This window comes from Mesoplodon densirostris, chromosome 19, assembly GCF_025265405.1.
Source record: "Mesoplodon densirostris isolate mMesDen1 chromosome 19, mMesDen1 primary haplotype, whole genome shotgun sequence".
NCBI classification, from domain to species: Eukaryota; Metazoa; Chordata; class Mammalia; order Artiodactyla; family Ziphiidae; genus Mesoplodon; species Mesoplodon densirostris.
In genome coordinates, this window is record NC_082679.1 from 18,752,458 (window position 1) to 18,774,978 (window position 22,521).

General features: G+C 39.1%; 1 protein-coding gene and 1 long non-coding RNA gene across 6 annotated transcripts in view; one reads left to right on the plus strand and one right to left on the minus strand.

Moving 5' to 3' along the window:
* The window catches only part of LOC132480971 (uncharacterized), a 196,711-nt gene extending 176,762 nt beyond the window's left edge, over positions 1–19,949 (plus strand). The window contains exon 4 of the long non-coding RNA XR_009530714.1: positions 19,877–19,949. This is a non-coding gene — a long non-coding RNA (uncharacterized LOC132480971). The remainder of the gene's footprint in view (positions 1–19,876) is intronic.
* The window catches only part of ZNF507 (zinc finger protein 507), a 52,438-nt gene that overhangs the window by 2,304 nt on the left and 27,613 nt on the right, over positions 1–22,521 (minus strand). For all 5 annotated transcript variants that reach the window (XM_060085597.1, XM_060085600.1, XM_060085596.1 and 2 more), the window contains one exon: positions 84–218. In XM_060085597.1, the coding sequence (XP_059941580.1) occupies positions 84–218 (135 nt within the window). The remainder of the gene's footprint in view (positions 1–83; positions 219–22,521) is intronic.

Sequence of the window (22,521 nt, forward strand, 5' to 3'; positions counted from 1 at the left end):
GTAGATTTAATCCTAACTTTATATATAATGCGTATATAATTATAAACAATAACCTATTTATATATAACAGTAAGATCAAATACCTGCCACTTTGTGAAATTGCATCATTAATAGCCTTGTTTACTTGTTCATAGTTATAATTTTGGTCACTGGCATGCTTCCACATATGAGACTTCAAAGAAGGAGGATGGCTGCACACATACCCACACAAAGAGCATCTGAAAGATAAATATGAAGTAAATCAGATGATCCCATATCATTTTTAGTAATTACAATGATTCTGTAACAATTATTAAATTTATTCTCCTGAAGACTTATTAGACATCACATTTCATTGAATCTAAGATGCCACTGATTTTAAGAGACATATGGATTTCAGAGGCTAAAATGTCCTAGGGTGGATATCTCAGAATCAATGAAATAGAGTATTTTACATTATAAAGAATTTATAAGAATCACGACAAACATCCCAAATTACTTTAGCTATTACAGTATTTGGAAAGATTTCTAATATAGTAATATGAAAAATCCTTGCTCTATATTATTTAACAACACCCACATACACAAATACACAAAATCAATACTCTATACCACTCTATTTCTTAAGAAAGCAGAAAAGAATTAAATACTTTTCAACATGAACTCTGTGCTTACTTACAGATTCATAGAAAATGTTAGTCCTGAAATGCTTCAACAATTTAGATTTCATAAGTAAAACAGATAATTAGCAATCTTAAAGTTTCTATTCAAAATAATAATTGTTTCACATAATTGGGTACACTTTGTAAAATCTGAACTGAATGAAGTAGTTAAAAAAAATTAACGGACTATTTTTTTAGAGCATGTTTAAGGTTTACCCACTCTCTCCCCTGCATACAGTTCCTCCTGTTACTAACATCTTGCATCAGTGTGGAATATTTGTTACATTTAATGAAATATTGATACATTATTATTAACTAGAGTCTACAGTTTACATTAGGGCTCACTGTGTTGTACAGTTCTATGTATTTTAATAAATGCATTATGCCATGAATCTATCATTATAATATCATGCTGAATAATTTCCCAACCCTAAATATCCTCTGTGCTCCACCGATTCATCCCTCCCTTCCCCCAATCCCTGGGAACCACTGATTCTTTTACTGTCTCCATAGTTTTGCCTTTTCTAGAATGTCACATAATAGTTGGAATCATACAGTATATAGCGTTTTCAGACTGGTTTCTTTCCCCTTTCCATTTGCATTTAAAGTTCTTCCATGTCTTTTCATGGCTTGAGAGCTCTTTTCCCCCCTCCTATCGCTAAATATTCCATTGTATGAATGTACCAGTTTGTTTATCCATTTCTCTACTGAAGGACATCTAGTTGCTTCTAAGTTTTGGCAATTATGAATAAAGCTTTTATTAAACATTTATGTGTGATTTTCGTGTGAATGTAAGTTGTCATCATTTGGGTAAATACCTAAGAGCAGAATTATGTTTATCTTTTTAGGAAACTGAAAACATACTTTTAAAAAGACATTTTCATTAAATAATTACAAACTTAACAAAAATCAGGTAACTTACCTGAACTCTTCTTCACAACAAGACAATCAGCAGAGGACTAAAAGAACCACTTTGGAATATGCCAGAGCATTCTGTTCTTTTGTTTGTTTTGGTGGGGGTGGGGGGCACACCACGCAGCATGTGGGATCTTAGTTCCCCCACCAGGGATTGAACCTGTGCCCCCTGCAGTGGAAGCATGGAGTCTTAACTGCTGGACATCACAAAAGTCCCAGAACATTCTGTTCTTAGCAAGGTCTATTCTCAGGAGAAATTATTTAACCAGAGCCTAACCTACTGGAGTTTTATCAGAGCATATCTGACCGGAGGGAAGGAAATACCCAACTCCAGCCCACTCCAGCTATCTTGTCCACGAAGGGTTGGGGAGGGAGGGGATTGCAAAGTACAGTTCACAGCCCAGAAACACAGGCTTACTAAAAAACTGAGATCTAGTTATGGACTACAGAACATTTCCTCTCCCCCTACTTTTAACAACCATATTTCTAAAGGCCTATCTACAGCAGTGCCTTTTACCCAGTACATCATACCTGACTATCAAGAAAAAATTACAAGACATACTAAAAGGCAAACACCAAAGCTGAAGAGACAGAGCAAGCAAAGAAACAAGAGTCAGATATAGCAGGATGATGGAATTATCAGACTGGTGGTTTAAAACAATTATGATTAATATCCTAAGAGCTCCAATGAATAAAACATACAGCCTGGGAAAACAGATGAGCAATGAAAGCAGAGAGATGGAAATTCTAAGAAAGAACCAAAAAGAAATCAAAGAGATCAGAACCAAAAAGAGATAAAAAATACATAACAGAAATGAAGAGTGCCTATGATGGGGCCTATTAGTGGACTGGATACATCTGAGGAAAGAATCTCTAAGCTTGAGGATATCTCAATAGATAGAAACCTCCAAAACTAGAAAGCAAACAAAAAAAAAGGTCTGGAAAAAACAAAACAGAATATACAATCACAAAAGGGAAAATTACAAAAGGTATAATCTATGTGTAAGGGGAATACAAGAAGAAGAGAGAAAGGAACAGAAGAAATACTTTAAACAATAATGACTAGATTCCACATGCAGGACACAATTAAGAGTCCGCATGCTGCAACAAGGAGCCCATGTGCTGCAACTAACACCCGGCACAACCAAATAAATAAATACATAAATAAATAAAAAATTTTTAAAAAGTGAGAATAAAGACCTTCTCAGACAAACAAAAATTGAAGAAATTTGTTGCTAGTAGACCTGTCTTGTAAGAAATGTTAAAGAAGTTCTTTAGAGAGAAGGCAAGTGATATAGATCAAGAAACTTGGGGATTTCCTTGGTGGCGCAGTGGTTAAGAATCCGCCTGCCAATGCAGGGTACATGGGTTTGATCTCTGGTCCAGGAAGATCCCACATGCCACAGAGCAGCTAAGCCCGTGAGCCACAACTACTGAAGCCCGAATACCTCCAGCCCATGCTCGGCAACAGAGAAGCCACTGCAATGAGAAGCCCACATACTGCAACGAAGAGCGGCCCCTGCTTGCACAACTAGAGAAGGTCCGCACGCAGCAATGAAGACCCAACGCAGCCAAAAATAAAGAAATAATTTAAAAAAGGAAACTTGGATCCACACAAAGAAAGGAAAAACATCAGCTAAGGTATAAGAAGGATAAAATAAAGGCTTTTATTTATATTTATTTATAAAGTTTTTTTAAACATCTTTATTGGAGTATAATTGCTTTACAATGGTGTGTTAGTTTCTGCTTTATAACAAAGTGAATCAGTTATACATATACATCTGTTCCCATATCTCTTCCCTCTTGCGTCTCCCTCCCTCCCACCCTCCCGATTCCACCCCTCTAGGTGGTCACAAAGCACCGAGCTGATCTCCCTGTGCTATGTGGCTGCTTCCAACTAGCTATCTATTTTACATTTGGTAGTGTATGTATGTCCATGCCACTCTCACGTTGTCCCAGCTTACCCTTCCCCCTCCCCGTGTCCTCAAGTCCATTCTCTAGTAGGTCTGCATCTTTACTGCCATCCTGCCCCTAGGTTCTTCATGACCGTTACTTATTTATTTTTTTAAGATTCCATATATATGTGTTAGCATACGGTATTTGTTTTTCTCTTTCTAACTTACTTCACTTTGTATGACAGACTCTAGGTCCATCCACCTCACTACAAATAACGCAATTTCGTTTCTTTTTCTGGCTGAGTAATATTCCATTGTATATACGTGCCACATCTTCTTTATCCATTCATCTGTTGATGGACACTTAGGTTGCTTCCATGTCCTGGCTATTGTAAATAGAGCTGCAATGAACATTGTGGTACACGACTCCTGTTGAATTATGGTTTTCTCAGGGTATATGTCCAGTAATGGGATTGCTGGGTTGTATGGTTGTTCTATTTTTAGTTTTCTAAGGAACGTCCATACTGTTCTCCATAGTGGGTGTATCAACTTACATTCCCACCAACAGTGCAAGAGGGTTCCTTTTTCTCTACACTCACTCCAGCATTTACTATTTGTAGATTTTTTGATGATGGCCATTCTGACTGGTGTGAGGTGATATCTCACTGTAGTTTTGATTTGCATTTCTCTTATGATTAGTGATGTTGAGCATTCTTTCATGTGTTTGTTGGCAATCTGTATATCTTCTTTGGAGAAATGTCTATTTTGGTCTTCTGCCCATTTTTGGATTGGGTTGTTTTTGTCATGTTGAGCTGCATGAGCTGCTTGTAAATTTTGGAGATTAATCCCTTGTTAGTTGCTTCATTTGCAAATATTTTCTCCCATTCTGAGGGTTGTCTTTTTTGTCTTCTTTATGGTTTCCTTTGCTGTGCAAAAGCTTTGAAGTTTCATTAGGTCCCATTTGTTTATTTTTGTTTTTACTTCCATTTCTCTAGGAGGGGGGTCAAAAATGATCTTGCTGTGATTTATGTCATAGAGTGTTCTGCCTATGTTTTCCTCTAAGAGTTTGATAGTGTCTGGCCTTACATTTAGGTCTTTAATCCATTTTGAGTTTATTTTTGTGTTTGGTGTTTGGGAGTGTTCTAATTTTATTCTTTTACATGTAGCTGTCCAGTTTTCCCAGCACCACTTATTAAAGAGGCTGTCTTTTCTCCATTGTATATTCTTGCCTCCTTTATCAAAGATAAGGTGACCATATGTGCGTGGGTTTATCTCTGGGCTTTCTATCCTCTTCCATTGATCTATTTCTGTTTTGGTGCCAGTACCATACTGTCTTGATTCCTGCACCTTTGTAATATAGTCTGAAGTCAGGGAGCCTGATTCCTCCAGCTCCGTATTGCTTTCTCAAGATTGCTTTGGCTATTCAGGGTCTTTTGTGTTTCCATACAAATTGTGAATTTTTTTGTTCTAGTTCTGTGAATAATGCCAGTGCTAGTTTGATAGGGATTGCATTGAATCTGTAGATTAATTTGGCTAGTATAGTCATTTTCACAATGTTGATTCTTCCTATCCAAGATCAGGGTATACCTCTCCACCTATTTGTATCATCTTTAATTTCTTTCATCAGTGTCTTATAGTTTTCTGCATACAGGTCTTTTGTCTCCTTAGGTAGGTTTATTCCTAGGTATTTCATTATTTTTGTTGCAATGGTAAATAGCAGTGTTTCCTTAATTTCACTTTCAGATTTTTCATCATTAGTGTATAGGAATGCAAGAGATTTCTGTGAATCTTGTATCCTGCTACTTTACCAAATTCACTGATTTGCTCTAGTAGTTTTCTGGTAGCATCTTTAGGATTGTCTATGTATAGTATCATGTCATCTGCAAACAGTGACTGCTTTACTTCTTTTCCAATTTATATTTTTTCCTTTTCTTCTCTGATTGCTGTGGCTAAAACTTCCAAAATAATGTTGAATAACAGTGGTGAGAGTGGGCAACCTTGTCTTGTTCCTTATCTTAGTGGAAATGATTTTAGTTTTTCACCATTGAGGACCATGTTGGCTATGGGTTTGTTATATATGGCATTTGTTATGCTGAGGTAAGTTCCCTCTATGCCTACTTTCTGGAGGGTTTTTATCATAAATGGGTGTTGAATTTTGTCCAAAGCTTTCTCTGCATCTATTGAGATGATCATATGGTTTTTATTATTCAATTTAATATGGTGTATCACATTGATTGATTTGCATATATTGAAGAATTCTTGCATTCCTGGGATAAACCCCACTTGATCATGGTGTATAATCCTTTTAATGTGCTGTTGGATTCCCTTTGCTAGTATTTTGTTGAAGATTTTTGCATCTATGTTCATCAGTGATATTGGCCTGTAGTTTTCTTTGTGACATCTTTGTCTGGTTTGGTATCAGGGTGATGGTGGCCTCGTAGAATGAGTTTGGAAGTGTTCCTCCCCCTGCTATATTTTGGAAGAGTTTGAGAAGGATAGGTGTCAACTCTTCTCTAAATGTTTGATAGAATTCGCCTGTGAAGCCATCTGGTCCCAGGCTTTGGTTTGTTGGAAGATTTTTAATCACAGTTTCAGTGCTTGTGATTGGTCTGTTTATATGTTCTATTTCTTCCTGGTTCAGTCTTGGAAGGTTGTGCTTTTCTAAGAATTTGTCCATTTCTTCTAGGTTGTCCACTTTATTGGCGTATAGTTGCTTGTAATAATCTCTCATGATCCTTTGTATTTCTGCAGTGTCAGTTTTTACTTCTCCTTTTTCATTTCTAATTCTATTGATTTGAGTCTTCTCCCTTTTTTTCTTGCTGAGTCTGGCTAATGGTTTATCAATTTTGATTATCTTCTCAAAGAACCAGCTTTTAGTTTTATTGATCTTTGCTATCATTTCCTTCATTTCTTTTTCATTTATTTCTGACCTGATCTTTATGATTTCCTTCCTTCTGCTAACTTTGGGGTTTTTTTCTTCTTTCTCTAATTGCTTTAGGTGTAAGGTTAGGTTGTTTATTTGAGATGTTTCTTGTTTCTTAAGGTAGGATTGTATTGCTATAAACTTCCCTCTTAGGACTGCTTTTGCTGCATCACATAGGTTTTGTGTCGTGTTTTCATTGTCATTTGTTTCTAGGTATTTTTTGATTTCCTCTTTGATCTCTTCAGTGATCTCTTGGCTATTACATATTGCTTAGCCTCCATGTATTTGTATTGTTTGTATTGTATACAGATTTTTTTCCTGTAATTGATATCTAGTCTCATAGCATTGTGGCCGGAAAAGATACTTGATAGGATTTCAATTTTCTTAAATTTACCAAGGCTTGATTTGTGACCCAAGATATGATCTATCTTGGAGAATGTTCCATGAGCACTTGAGAAGAAAGTGTATTCTGTTGTTTTTGGATGGAATGTTCTATAAATATCAGTTAAGTCCATCTTGTTTAATGTATCATTTAAAGCTTGTGTTTCCTTATTTATTTTCATTTTGGATGATCTGTCCATTGGTGAAAATGGGCTGTTAAAGTCCCCTACTATGATTGTTTTACTGTCGATTTCCCCTTTTATGGCTGTTAGCATTTGCCTTATGTATTGCGGTGCTCCTATGCTGGGTGCATAAATGTTTACAATTGTTGTATCTTCTTCTTGGATTGATCCCTTGATCATTATGTAGTGTACTTGTCTCTTGTAGTAGTCTTTGTTTTAAAGTCTATTTTATCTGATATGAGAAGTGGTCCTCCAGCTTTTTTTTTTTTTTTTTGTGGTATGTGGACCTCTCACTGTTGTGGCCTCTCCCGTTGCGGAGCACAGGCTCGGTACGCTCACGCTCAGCGGCCATGGCTCACAGGCCTAGCCGATCTGCGGCATGTAGGATCTTCCCGGGGCGGGGCACAAACCTGTGTCACCTGCATCGGCAGGCGGACTCACAACCACTGCGCCACCAGGGAAGCCCCTCTAGCTTTGTTTTGATTTCCATTTGCATGGAATATCTTTTTCCATCCCCTCACTTTCAGTCTGCATGTGTCCCTAGGTCTGAAGTGGGTCTCTTGTAGACAGCATATATACGGGTCTTGTTTTTGTATTCTTTCAGCCAGTCTATGTCTTTTGGTTGGAGCATTTAATCCATTTACATTCAAGGTAATTATCAATATGTATGTTCCTATTAACATTTTCTTAATTGTTTTGGGTTTGTTATTGTAGGTCTTTTCCTTCTCTTGCGTTTCCTGCCTAGAGAAGTTACTTTAGTATTTGCTGTAAAGCTGGTTTGGTGGTGGTGAATTCTCTTAGCTTTGGTTGTCTGTAAAGGTTTTCATTTCTCCATCAAATCTGAATGAGATCCTTGCTGGGTAATCTTGGTTGTAGGTTTTTTTCCCTTTCATCACTTTAAATATGTCCTGCCACTCCCTTCTGGCTTGCAGAGTTTCTGCTGAAAGATCCGCTGTTAACCTTATGGGGATTCTCTTGTATGTTATTTGTTGTCTTTCCTTTGCTGCTTTTAATATTTTTTTGTGTTTAATTTTTGATAGTTTGACTAATATGTGTCTTGGCATGTTTCTCCTTGGATATATCCTGTATGGGACTCTGTGCTTCCTGGACTTGATTAACTATTTCCTTTCCCATATTAGGTAAGTTTTCAACTATAATCTCTTCAAATATTTTCTCAGTCCCTTTTTCTCTTCTTCTTCTGGGACCCCTGTAATTCGAATGTTGGTGCATTTAATGTCCCAGAGGTCTCTGAGACTGTCCTCAATTTTTTTCATTCTTTTTTCTTTATTCTGCTCTGCAGTAGTTATATCCACTATTTTATCTTCCAGGTCACTTATCTGTTCTTCTGCCTCAGTTATTCTGCTACTGATGCCTTCTAGGGAATTAATTTATTGTGCTGTTCATCATTGTTTGTTTGCTCTTTAGTTCTTCTAGGTTCTTGTTAAACGTTTATTGTATTTTCTCCATTCTAATTGCAAGATTTTGGATCATCTTTACTATCATTCTGAACTCTTTTTCAGGTAGACTATTTCCTCTTCATTTGTTAGGTCTGGTGGGTTTTTACCTTGCTCCTTCATCTGCTGTTTCTGTCTTCTCATTTTGCTTAACTTACTGTGTTTGGGGTCTCCTTTTCTGAGGCTGCAGGTTCATAGTTCCCGTTGTTTTTTGAGTCTGCCCCCAGTGGCTAAGGTTGGTTCAGTGGGTTGTGTAGGATTCCTGGTGGAAGAGACTAGTGCCTGTGTTCTGGTGGATGAGGCCGGAACTTGTTCTTCTGGTGGGCAGGTCTGCGTCTGGTGGTGTGTTTTGGGGTGTCTGTAACCTTATTATGATTTTAGGCAGCCTCTCTGCTAATGGGTGGGGTTGTGTTCCTGTCTTGCTAGTTGTTTGGCACAGGGTGTCCAGCACTGTAGCTTGCTGGTTGCTGAGTGGAGCTGGGTCTTGGCGTTGAGATGGAGATCTCTGGGAGATTTTCTTCGGTTGATATCATGTGGAGCTGGGAGGTCTCTGGTGGACTAGTGTCCTGAACTTGGCTCTCCTGCCTCAGAGGCACAGCCCTGACACCTGGCCAGAGCACCAAGACCCTGTCATCCACATGGCTCAGAATAAAAGGGAGGAAAAAAAAGAAAGAAAGAAAAAAATAAAATTATTAAAATAAAAAATAAAATTATTAAAAATTTAAAAAAGTGCAAGAAAGAGGAGAGCAACCAAACCAAAAAACAAATTCACCAATGATAACAAGCACTAAAAACTATAAAACAAAAAAACTGGACAGACAGAACCCTAGGACAAATGGTAAAAGCAAAGCTATATAGACAAAATCACACACAGAAGCACACACATACACACTGACAAAAAGAGAAAAAGGGAAAAAAAATATATAATTGCTCCCAAAGTCCACTGCCTCAATTTGGGATGATTCGTTGTCTATTCAGGTATTCCACAGATGCCGGGTATATCAAGTTGACTGTGCAGATTTAATCCACTGCTCCTGAGGCTGCTGGGAGAGATTTCCCGTTCTCTTCTTTGTTCGCACAGCTCCTGGGGTTCAGCTTTGGATTTGGCCCCGTCTCTGTGTGTAGGTCGCCTGAGGGCATCTGTTCCCGCTCAGAGAGGACGGGGTTAAAGGAGCAGCTGATTTGGGGGCTCTGGCTCACTCAGGCCGGGGGGAGGGAGGGGTATGGAATATGGGGCGAGCCTGTGGTGGCAGAGGCCAGCCTGATGTTGCAACAGCCTGAGGCACCATGTGTTCTCCTGGGGAAGTTGTCCCTGGATCATGGGACCCTGGCAGCGGCAGGCTGCACAGGCTCCCGGGAGGGGAAGTATGGATAGTGACCTGTGCTTGCACACAGGCTTCTTGGTGGCTGCAGCGGCAGCTTTATTGTCTCATGCCCGTCTCTGGGGTGCGCGCTGATAGCCACGGCTCGCGCCTGTCTCTGGAGCTCGTTTAAGCGGCGCTCTTAATCCCCTCTCCTCAGGCACCAGGAAACAAAGAGGCAAGAAAAAGTCTCTTGCCTCTTTGGCAGCTGCAGACCTTTTCCCGGACTCCCTCCTGGCTAGCTGTGGCACAGCAGCCCCCTTCAGGCTGTGTTCACGCAGCCAACCCCAGTCCTCTCCCTGGTATCCGAAGGAAGCCTGAGCCTCAGCTCCCAGCACCCACCCTTCCCAGCGGGTGAGCAGACAAGCCTCTCAGGCTGGTGACAGCTAGCCGGCACCGATCCTTTGTGCCGCAATCTTTCCGCTTTGCCCTCCACACCTGTTGCTGTGCTCTCCTCCGTGGCTCCGAAGCTTCCCCTGTCCGCCACCCGCAGTCTCTGCCTGCGAAGGGGATTCTTAGTGTGTGGAAACCTTTCCTCCTTCATAGCTCCCTCCCACTGGTGCAGGTCTCATCCCTATTCTTTTGTCTCTGTTTTTTCCTTTTTCTTTTACCCCACCCAGGTATGTGGGGAGTTTCTTACCTTTTGGGAGGTCTGAGGTCTTCTGCCAGTGTTCAGTAGGTGTTCTGTAGGGGTTGTTCCACATGTAGATATACTTCTGATGTATTTGTGGGGAGGAAGGTGATCTCCTATCTTACTCTTGCATCATCTTGAAGATCCTCTCTCCCATTTCTTTCAGACTTTTTTTTTTTTAATGTGGACCATTTTTAAAGTCTTTATTGAACTTGTTACAATATTGCTTCTGTTTTATGTTTTGGTTTGTTGGCCAGGAGGCATGTGGGATCTTAGCTCCCCGACCAGGGATTGAACCCACACCCCCTGCACTGGAAGGTGAAGTCTTAACCACCGGACCACCAGGGAAGTCCCTATTTTTAATTGATCTGAGAGATAACAGTTTGTTCAAAATAATAATGGCAACAATGTATCCGATTTTGTATGCTTATGTATGATTATGTATGTGCGTACGCACACACACACGCTTATGTATAAGTGAAATGAATGAAAGAAGTGATGCAAGGGATGGAAGAGAAGAATTAGGTTATTTTATTATAATGTACCTGGACTACCCATGAAGCCAGTATATTGTTACTTGAAGGTGGATTTTGATTAGCTTTAAATGTATATGCCAAATGCTAGGGAAACCATTAATAAAAAGTAAAAAATGAAGTATACCTGATATGCTAAGAAAGGAGAGAAAATGGAATCATATAACATGCTCAGTGAAAACCACAAAAGGAAGAAGAGTAAAAAAAAAAAAAAATAGAAAACAAATAGAAACAGTAATAAATACGGTAGCTATAAATTCAACTATATCAATCATCATTTTAAATGTCAATGGCCTAAATACACCAATTAAAAGATGGAGAATGTCAGAGTGAATAAAGAACAAGACCCAACTATATGTTGTCTATAAGAAACCCACTTTATAAAGACACATATCAATGAAAAGTAAATGGATTGACATAGATATACCACATTAACACTCTTCAAAAGAAAGCAGGAATAGCTATATTCATTTCAGACAGAGCAGACTTGAGAGTAAGGGAAGTTATTAGGGGTAAAAAGGTGCATTATATAATGACAAAGGGGTCATTTCTCCAAGAAGGCATAATGATCCTTAGCATGAATGTGTCTAACAACCGAGTGTAAAAATATGTAAGGCAAAAAACTGACAAAACTGCAAGGAGAAATAAATGAACTACTATTGTATTTGGAGTATTAAACACCCCTCTATCAGGAATGGACAGATCCAGCAGGCAGAAAAATCAGTAAGGACATAGCTGAACTCACCCCCATCAATCAACTGGATATAATAGACATCTACAGACTACTTCATTCAACAACAGCAGAATACACATTCTTCTCAAACACACATGAAATATTCACCAAGATAGACAACATTCTGGGCCAAAAAACACACCTTAACAGATTTAAAAGAATAGAAATCATGCAGTGTCTGCTCTCAGACCAAAATGAAACTAGAAATCCGTAACAGAAGGATAATTGGAAAATCTCAAAATACTTGGAGATTAAACAACACACTTATACATAACACATGGGTCAAGGAAGAAATCACACAAAAAAATTTACAATTTTTTTCTTTTCTTTTTTTTGTGGTACACGGGCCTCTCACTGTTGCGGCCTCTCCCACTGCGGAGCTCCGGAGAGGCTCCGGACGTGCAGGCTCAGCAGCCATGGCTCATGGGCCCAGCCACTCCATGGCATGTGGGATCCTCCCGGACCGGGGCACAAACCCATGTCCACTGCATTGGCAGGCGGACTCCCAACCACTGTGCCACCAGGGAAGCCCTACAATATTTTAAACGAATGAAAATACAACTTATCAAAATGTGTGGTATGTAGCAAAAGCAGTGCTTGGAGAGAAATTTATAGCATTAAATGCACGTATTAGAAAAGAAGGAAGATCTAAAATCAATCATCTAAGTCTCCACCTTAGTAAACTAGAAAAAAAGAGCAAATTAAATCCAAAGTCAGTAGAAGAAAAGAAATAATAAAAATTAGAGCAGAAATCAATGAAATTGAAATCAGGAAATCAATAGAGAATACCAACAAAATCAAAATCTGGTTCTTTGAAAAGAACAATAAAATCAATAAGCCAGAAAGTAAACAGGATACTTAAGAAAAAAGAGGGACAGGGCTTCCCTGGTTGCGCAGTGGTTGAGAGTCCTCCAGCCGATGCAGGAGACTCGGGTTCATGCCCCAGTCCGGGAAGATCTCACATGCAACGGAATGGCTGGGCCCGTGAGCCATGGCTGCTGAGCCTGTGCATCCGGAGCCTGTGCTCCGCAACAGGAGAGGCCACAACAGTGAGGGGCCCATGTACCGCAGAAAAAAAAGAGGGACAAAAATTACTAGTACCAGAAATGAAAGTGGGGACATCACTATAAACCCAATAGACACTAAAAGGATAATCAAGGAATAATATGAACAAGTCTGCGCCCACAAATTTGATAACCTACACGAAATGGACCAATTCCTTGAAAGACACAATCTGCCAAAACCCACACAAGAAAAAACAATCTGAAGAGGGCTGTATCTATTAAAGAAATTGAATCAGGTCCAAAACAGGAAGTTCCAGGTCCAGATGGGTTCACTGGTGAATTCTACCAGACATTTAGGAAGAAATTATACCAATTCTCTACAATTTCTTTCAGAATATAGGAGCAGAGGGAATACTTCCTAACTCATTCTATGAGGCCAGCATTACTCTAATACCAAAACTACACAAAGACATTACAAGAAAAAAAAGAAAAACCTATAGCCCAATAGCTTTCATGAGCATAGATGCAAAATCCTTAACGAAATATCAGTAAATTGAATCCAACAATTCATAAAAAGAATTATATACCATAACCAAGTGTAATTTATCCCAGGTATGCTGGTTCAACATTTGAAAATCTATCAACATAATCATCACATTAACAAGTAAAGAAATAACATACTAAACACATCAACAGAAGCAGAAAAAGCATTTGAGAAAATCCAACACTCGTTCATGACAGAAACTCTCAGCAAACTAGGAACAGAGGGGAATTTCCTCAAATGGACAAAGAATATCTACAGTAAATCTATAGGTAACATCATACTTGATAAGAAACTAGAAGCTTTCCTGGTAAGTTTAGGAACGAAGCACAGATGTCCTCCCACACCATTCCTTTTCAACATCATAACTGAAGTCTCAGCTAAACATATATATATACTTTTTTTTGTTCACAGATGATATGATTGTCTATGCAGAAAATCTGAAAGAATACACCAAAACACTCCTGGAACTAATAAGCGATTATAGCAAGGTTGCAGGACACAAGGTTAATATACAGAAGTCAACTGCTTTCCTATATTCCAGCCGTGAACAAGTGGTATTTGAAGTTAAAACATAATACCATTTACATTAGCAGTCCTGAAAACGAAGTACTTGGGTATAAAACTAATAAAATATGTACAACGTCTATATGAGGAAAACTACAAAACCCTGATAAATCAAAGAACTATAAATGTGGAGAGATTCTATATTCATGGATAGGAAGACTTAATATTGTCAAGATGTCAGTTCTTCCCAACTTGATCTATAGATTCAATATGATTCCAATAAAAATCCCAGCAAGTTATTTTGTGAATACTGACAAACTGATTCTAAAGTTTATACGGATAGGCAAAAGATTCCGAATAGCCAACACAATATTGAAGGAGAAGGACAAAGTTGAAGGTGTGACTCTACACATCCACAGAATCGGTAAAAGATCAGTGGTCACCAGGGTTTGGGCCACTGAGGGGGAATGAATAGGTGGGATTCAGGGGATTTTTAGGGCAGTGAAACTACTCTGCATGATACTATAATACTGTAATGGTGGATGCATGTCATTATAAATTTGTTCAAATGCATATAGTGTACAGCACCAAGAGTGAACCCTAATATAAACTACAGACTTAGGATGATAATGATGTGTCAATATTGGCTCATCAATTCTAATAAATGGCCTACTCTAGTGGGGAATGTTGATAATGGGGGAGGCTATGGATGTGTGGGGCAGAGAGTATATAGGAAATCTTTGTACTTCTGCTCAATACTGCAATGAACCTAAATTGCCTCTAAAAAATAGCCTATTAAAAAGAACTGACAGTTGGGACTTCCCTGGCAGTCCAGTGGTTAAGACTCCGCACTTCCACTGCAGGGTTTGATCCCTGGTCAGGGAACTAAGATCCTGCATGCTGCGTGGTGTGGCCAAAAAAAAAAAAAGTAATTGAGAACACAGCCCATAAGCTGTGATGTTTGCACCAGTATATGTTCATTCTTTTAGGAAACAGAGAAGAAAAAGAAATGAGATAACCAATTGTTTTTCTGAAGGCCTACCATTCCAGTGGCTGAAGTCAATAAAGTAGCCAGCTTCTTTGTATTTAAATTAGCTTGAACCTTTAAAAGTTCCAGAGAGTTAAAAGAGGCTTTCAAAGTCTTTTTATGAAGTGAGAATAACACTGATACTAAAATTTGGCAAGGGCAACAGAAAAAAGAAAACTACACACCAATCTCACTATGACTATCAATGCAGATATAAAATGCTGGCAAACAGAATCTTCCAGTACATTAAAACAATAATAATACCATGAAGAAGGGACAGTTATTTTAGGAATACAGAGAATTTAATATTAGGAAAAGTATTATTATAATTCACTATTTGAAAGGATCAGAAGAGAAAAGTCATATTTTCACTGTTGTCACTGAAAGTTAATCTAAAGAAATTCAGTATCCATCTTAACAAAACGTTTTATTATGGAAATCTTTAAGCAAAAAACTAAAGTAGGAAAGAATAATGAATCTCCACCACCCTGCTCCAATAATTATCGACATTCTGCCAGTCTTGTTTCATGTATTCCCCCAACTTAAATTTCCCTGATTTTTGCAGAAATGTGTCATTTGAATGAGGATCCAAACAAGATCTATACAGCTGTCCCTGGGTATCTGCAGGCAACTGGTTCCAAGACCTCCCACAGATACCAAAATCTGAGATGCTCAAGTCCCTCATATAAAATGGTGTAGTACTATATTGCATTTGGTTGGCATATATCTTAAGTCTCTTTTAATCTGTAATAATTCTTCTTCCTTTCCCCCATCCCCCTCATGCCATTCATATGTTGAAGAAACCAGATCATCTGCCTTCTAGAATTTCTCATATTATGAGCTGCACTGATTATTTTCCGTTAGTGCTATGTTCCTGTATTCCCATTTTTTTGTAAACTGGTAGTGAGATCTAGAAAAGGGTTCTAAACGTTAGCACTTGACATTGGGCTAGATAATTCTTTATTGTGGGGGCTGCTCTGGGCATTGTAGGATGTTTTTAGCAGCATCACTGGCTACTAGCACCTTCTCTCCCTGTTGCAACAACCAATAATGTCTCCAGACACTGCCAAATGTCTCACCTGGTGAGAACTACTGATGTAGAGGTTTCATTAGATTCAGGGTTAGTTTTTTTCACTTCTATTTTTTTTTGCAAATATACTTCCTGGGTACAGCTGTGTTTCCTGCCACATTTTAGGAGGCACTTGGATCAGGCTGACAATACTTAAACCCAGTTAACACTCAATAAAATTTCTCACCAAAATACAGTAGGTGAATAATTCTACAAATATCTATCTATCGATCTATCTTCAAAAATATCTCTCTTTCAACCCCAAAACTAGTATAAAGTTTACTGAGGAAACACCAGAATCATTCCCATTGAGCCCAAGAATAAGGATGGTCACTATCCCCACTATTACTTAGTGTTGTGGAGCTACTAGTCAGTACAATTAGGTAATAAAAGAAGAGGTACAAATATCATAAAGGAAAGGTTGAGAAAATTATTTGCAGATAATACAATTATATACCTGGCAATCCAACAGGAATTAAAAACTTTTACAAGTAATAAGATAATTCAATAAGCGTGTAAAGCGAACATCCTATATAGATCAACAGCTTTCCCACATAACAATACTGAAAGCTAGGAAAGGAAGAAAAAGATCCAAGTTATAAGAGCAATGGAAAAAAATATACATAGGAATAAGCCTAGCAATAAGTATGTGTGTATGTGGGCAGTCCTTGCTGTGTATGGTTCTGATATGCATGGATTTTGGTTACTATGGCTTAGTTAAATGAGTCTCCTAACAACACTGTTCAAATTTCATAGTACAATAACTGTGAGTAACTGTAGAGTACAAAGTTCACCGGGAACTCTTTGGTCCACTATGAAAACAAAGGTGCTTTATGATCAGTGACTAATTATGTCATTTCTTTCAAAGTCTGTCAGTGATTAGTCACTCACTTCTATTAATTCACTCACAGACAGCAAAGTATGTAGTTACGTTGCCTCCTTGTATCCCAGTGATAAACCCATGTAACATTTTACAAAAATGGATAATCCAAAAGAGAGAACTGGCCAACAAAATGGAAGTACATAGAGCAAGAAACAGAAAAGTGGTAACACTGGAAGTAAAATTAGACTCAAATGTAAATGGAGTTAGAGAACAAATAGCTGAGCACAGGAATGCTGACACTGCCACCACTGAAGAAACTCGGGATATGCAGCCAGAGGATCTCCATGAAGATGTAACGACATAAATAAGTTAAGTTGTTCCCCAGGGAGGTTATGCCAGTGAAAAATTTCATATTACAGAAACTCTCGGAGATGTTTCATGATATTTCAAGAGCAAAGGATAAAATGTCTTTGAAAGTTGATCCATACTTAGAAAGGAGTATGACAACTGGCCAACGCACAGAAAGGCTGCTCACCCCGTGCTGTAAGGCCTACGATGAGAAGGCAAGCACCGCGCAAACTACTCTTGAGAAGTTTCTTACAAGAAATAAAACACTTTAATTCTTAATATTTCTAAGTTTTAAGTTACAGTGTACTAGGTTAATATTACTTTTAGTATTTTTCATTTCCCTATATAACTGACAGAAAAGAGTTTTTAATGTTTTAAGAAACATGTTTAAAGGTAATTGAACAATTGTATTTTTCACCATAAATTAAGATGGCTTTGCATGGTTCTAGCTTGCACGGTCATTTTTAAAGTCCCATGCTATTGCACAAACCAAGGACTATCTGTGTACTTAATACATACATATATGTGTGTATGGATATACACACAGGTAAAACAAGAAATGTACACAAAAATATACATGAAAAAAACTTTAAAGGGACAGAATAGATGACCTGAAAAAATGGAAAGGCCCATACCTTGTTTGTATAAAGTTGTTAATTCTTTCTAAATTAATCTAGAAGCTTAACATGATCCCAATACAAACAGCAACAGAATTATTTTAAGAGGAAACTATGACAAGCTGATTCTAGAGTTCATCTGTGCACATATGTATTACCCAATCAAAACCTCAAACAAGAAACTGAACTACCCACAAAATCCACATACTTAACTTCATTTCCTTATCAGCATTTCTCCCACAGAATTTGTAATACTTTACATATATGATTGAAAAAATGATTTTTGGTGAAACATGTAGAAGAGTGGTATAAGGTATATATGCAATTTAAAAAAATGATAAACACTGGGTTCATAATACTTGCTTAAGGGAGAACATTACCTCTATCTTAAGAGCTCTTTGTGGGTTCCTCCAAGATCTCATACCTGTTCCTCCTCAAAAGAGGCATCACTTCTCTGAATTTTGTATTATATGATTTGTTTACTTTTTCTTAGTTTTACCTATATGTATCCCTAACATATTGTTTATTCACATATTTTTGAGCATATAAATAGAATCACACTTTATGTATTCTTGTGTGACTTGTTTCTTTGTCTTAGCTCAATGTTTCTGAGATTCATTCATGTTAATAGGCATAGCTCATTTACCTCACAGGCCACCTGCTTTACTTTGATTTTTACCTCTGTAGTTTCTCAGTTTCCCTGATAGATGAACTATATATATAAACGTTGTTTTAAATATTTACCTAGCATTTTAGTTATTGTCATTGGGAGAGTTGTTCACTTTATCTAGTTTGGTACATTGTCTAAAATGGGAGCCCCTGCTTTTGGATGTTTAGTTAAAATTGCTAAGCCAATTTCTGTCCTAACTCAACTGGTCAGCAAATGGGGTCTTTATTTAAACATTTCCCTGACTATATAATCTATATCCCTTATACAAAAATGCAATATACAGGCAAGTTAAGTACAGATTCTAAAGAATCACTTGCATAATTTCCCAGTCTTTTTAAGGTACATACACAGATCTGAAGCAAAAGTGGAAGCATACGACAGATTTTTAATCCTATTTTTGACAATGTTCCATAGTACTTTCTCAAGTTAAAAGTTATACATTTTCAATGGGGTTTAATGTTCCACCCTATAAAAGTGTCATCACTTAATCATTCTACTATTAGTACAGAGAAGGTTTTTGATCTTTTAAATATTATAAACAATCCTGTAACAAATATTTCTATATTTATATGTATTGCTGATTATTCTGTAGGATAAAGTCCATCCCCCCCACCCCCATAATCTTTAAGAATAATAAAGAAAAAATGAACATTCATAGTTAAGATATAGAATATTACCAGTATACCTTTGAAACTCCCTGTGTGCCCCATATTGATTGCCCCTCTTACTTTCCGAGAGGTAAGAATGTTCCTGAACTGTGGGTCATTGCCATTTTTAAGGCTTTTGACCTGTCAGCGTTTACTACATTAGGGAGACACCAGGTATGATGAAATAAGCACATTTAAATTAATAATGGAGGGAATTCCCTGGTGGTCTAGTGGTTAGGACTCCGCGCTTTCCACTGCAGGGGGCACGGGTTCAATCCTGGTTGGGGAACTAAGATCCCGCAAGCTGTGTGGCATGGCCAAAAATTAAAAAAAATAAAATAAATAATGGATATTTATAGAAGTAGTGAATCACATATTCCAGAAGTAAACACTCAAATTATTTTCAGAAGAGTGTGTGGAGGACAAGTACACCTTAGAGTTTGAGAAAAGCTAAAATTTACAGTGAAATATTATGCATGGTCAGAAATGCTCTAACAATTCAATGTAATCTATGAGCTAACCTAGAATCTACCACTTTCATTAGCTTTCCTAAGTAAACAAATGCATATAGATGAAGCTTTTTACTTTCCAAGTTTCTCTCTCTCATTCTACTGGACAAAGACTTATTTCTGTAAAATTTGCTGTTAATCAATATCCCTTAATATGAAGTCCTTAAAATTTTTTTTTAAGGAGAGTAAAGGAGAGATAAAGCAAGAGCAGTGTGCTGAACAACCAAGTCCTAATTCTATGAGTACCTACCTTAGCCTGGTACAGAGGTTATTCTGAAGGTACACTTATAATGGTGAATATTCATTAAAAGATCTAAGTATGAAAGAAAAAGTAGGAACAATCTGATAAGAATAAGCATTTACTAAAATGATTTTTAACTGATTAGAGAAGGGATACTATAAGAGAACCTCAACTTCAAAGTTATGTAAAGGTGGCTTAAAATATATTTTTACTCCCTTTTTAAGAATATATTTCGACTTCCGGGTAAGATGGCGGAAGAGTAAGACGCGGAGATCACCTTCCTCCCCACGGATACACCAGAAATACAGCTACACGTGGAACAACTCCTACAGAACACCTACTGAACGCTGGCAGAAGACCCCAGACCTCCCAAAAGGCAAGAAACTCCCCACATACCTGGGTAGGGCAAAGCGGAGAGATCCCCACACAGAGGATCGGTGCCGAGCGGCACTCACCAGCCCGAGAGGCTTGTCTGCTCGCCCGCTGGGGCGTGCAGCGCTGGAAGCTGAGGCTCGGGCTTCGGTCAGAGCGCAGAGAGAGGACTGGGGCTGGCGGCGAGAACTCAGCGTGAAGGGGGCTAATGTACCACAGCTAGCCGGGAGGGAGTCCGGGAAAACTCTGGAGCTGCCGAAGAGGCAAGAGACTATTTCTTCCCTCTTGGTTTCCTGGTGTGCGAGGAGAGGGGATTAAGAGCACCACGTAAAGGAGCTCCAGGGACGGGCGCGAGTCGCGGCTGAGAGCGCGGAGCCCAGAGACGGGCGTGGGACGCTGGGGCTGCTGCTGCCGCCGCCAAGAAGCCTGTGTGCGAGCGCAGGTCACTGTCCACACCGCCCTTCCGGGAGCCTGTGCAGCCCGCCACTGCCGGGGTCCCGGGATCCAGGGGTGGCTTCCCTGGGAGAACGCACGGCGCGCCTCGGGCTGCTGCAACGTCACGACGACCTCTGCCGCTGCAGGCTCGCCCCGCACTCCGTGCCCCTCCCTCCCGCCCGGCCTGAGTGAGCCAGAGTCCCCGAAGAGGCTGCTCCTTTAACCCTGTCCTGTCTGAGCGAAGAACAGACGCCCTCCGGCGACCTACACGCAGAGGCGGGGCCAAATCCAAAGCTGAGACCGAGGAGCTGTGAGAACAAAGAAGAGAAAGGGAAACCTCTCCCAGCAGCCTCAGAAGCAGCGGATTAAAGCTCCACAATCAACTTAATGTACCCTGCATCTGTGGAATACAGGAATAGACAACAAATCATCCCAAATTGAGGAGCCAGGAGTCAGTGCTGTGCCTCTGAGGTGGGAGAGCCAACTTCAGGACACTGGTCCACAAGAGACCTCCCAGCTCCACACAATATCAAACGGCGAAAATCTTCCAGAGATCTCCATCTCAACAGCAGCACCCAGCTTCACTCAACGACCAGCAAGCTATAGTGCTGGACACCCTATGCCAAACAACTAGCAAGACAGGAACACAACGCCACCCATTAGCAGAGAGGTGGCCTAAAATCATAAAAAGTCTGCAGACACCCCAAAACACACCACCAGACGTGGACCTGCCCACCAGAAAGACAAGATCCAGCCTCATCCACCAGAACACAGGCAGTAGTCCCCTCCACCAAGAAGCCTACACAACCCACTAAACCAACCTTAGCCACTGGGGACAGACACCAAAAACAACGGGAACTACAAACCTGCAGCCTGCAAAAAGGAGACCCCAAACACAGTAACATAAGCAAAATGAGAAGACAGAAAAACACACAGCAGGAGAAGGAGCAAGATAAAAACCCACCAGACCTAACAAATGAAGAGGTAATAGGCAGTCTACCTGAAAAAGAATTCAGAATAATGTTGGTAAAGATGATCCAAAATCTTGGAAATAGAATAGACAAAATGCAAGAAACAGTTAACAAGGACCTAGAAGAACTAAAGATGAATCAAGCATCGATTAAAAACACAATACATGAAATAAAAAATACTCTAGATGGGATCAATAGCAGAATAACTGAGGCAGAAGAACGGATAAGTGAGGTGGAAGATAAAATAGTGGAAATAACTGCTGCACAGCAAAATAAAGAAAAAAGAATGAAAAGAACAGAGGACAGTCTCAGAGACCTCTGGGACAACATTAAACGCACCAACATTCGAATTATAGGGGTTCCAGAAGAAGAAGAGAAAAAGAAAGGGACTGAGAAAATATTTGAAGAGATTATAGTTGAAAACTTCCCTAATATGGGAAAGGAAATAGTTAATCAAGTCCAGGAGGCACAGAGAGTCCCATACAGAATAAATCCAAGGAGAAATACACCAAGACACATATTAATCAAACTGTCAAAAATTAAACACAAAGAAATCATATTAAAAGCAGCAAGGCAAAAACAACAAATAACACACAAGGGAATCCCCATCAGGATAACAGCTGATCTCTCAGCAGAAACTCTACAAGCCAGAAGGGAGTGGCAGGACATAATTAAAGTGATGAAGGAGAAAAACCTGCAACCAAGATTACTCTACCCAGCAAGGATCTCATTCAGATTTGATGGAGAAATTAAAACGTTTACAGACAAGCAAAAGCTGAGAGAGTTCAGCACCACCAAACCAGCTTTACAACAAATGCTAAAGGAACTTCTCTAGGCAAGAAACACAACAGAAGGAAAAGAACTACAATAACGAACCCAAAACAATTAAGGAAATGGGAATAGGAACATACATATCAATAATTACCTTAAATGTAAATGGACTAAATGCTCCCACCAAAAGACACAGACTGGCTGAATGGATACAAAAACAAGAACCATATATATGCTGTCTACAAGAGACCCACTTCAGACCTAGAGACACATACAGACTGAAAGTAAGGGGATGGAAAAAGATATTCCATGCAAATGGA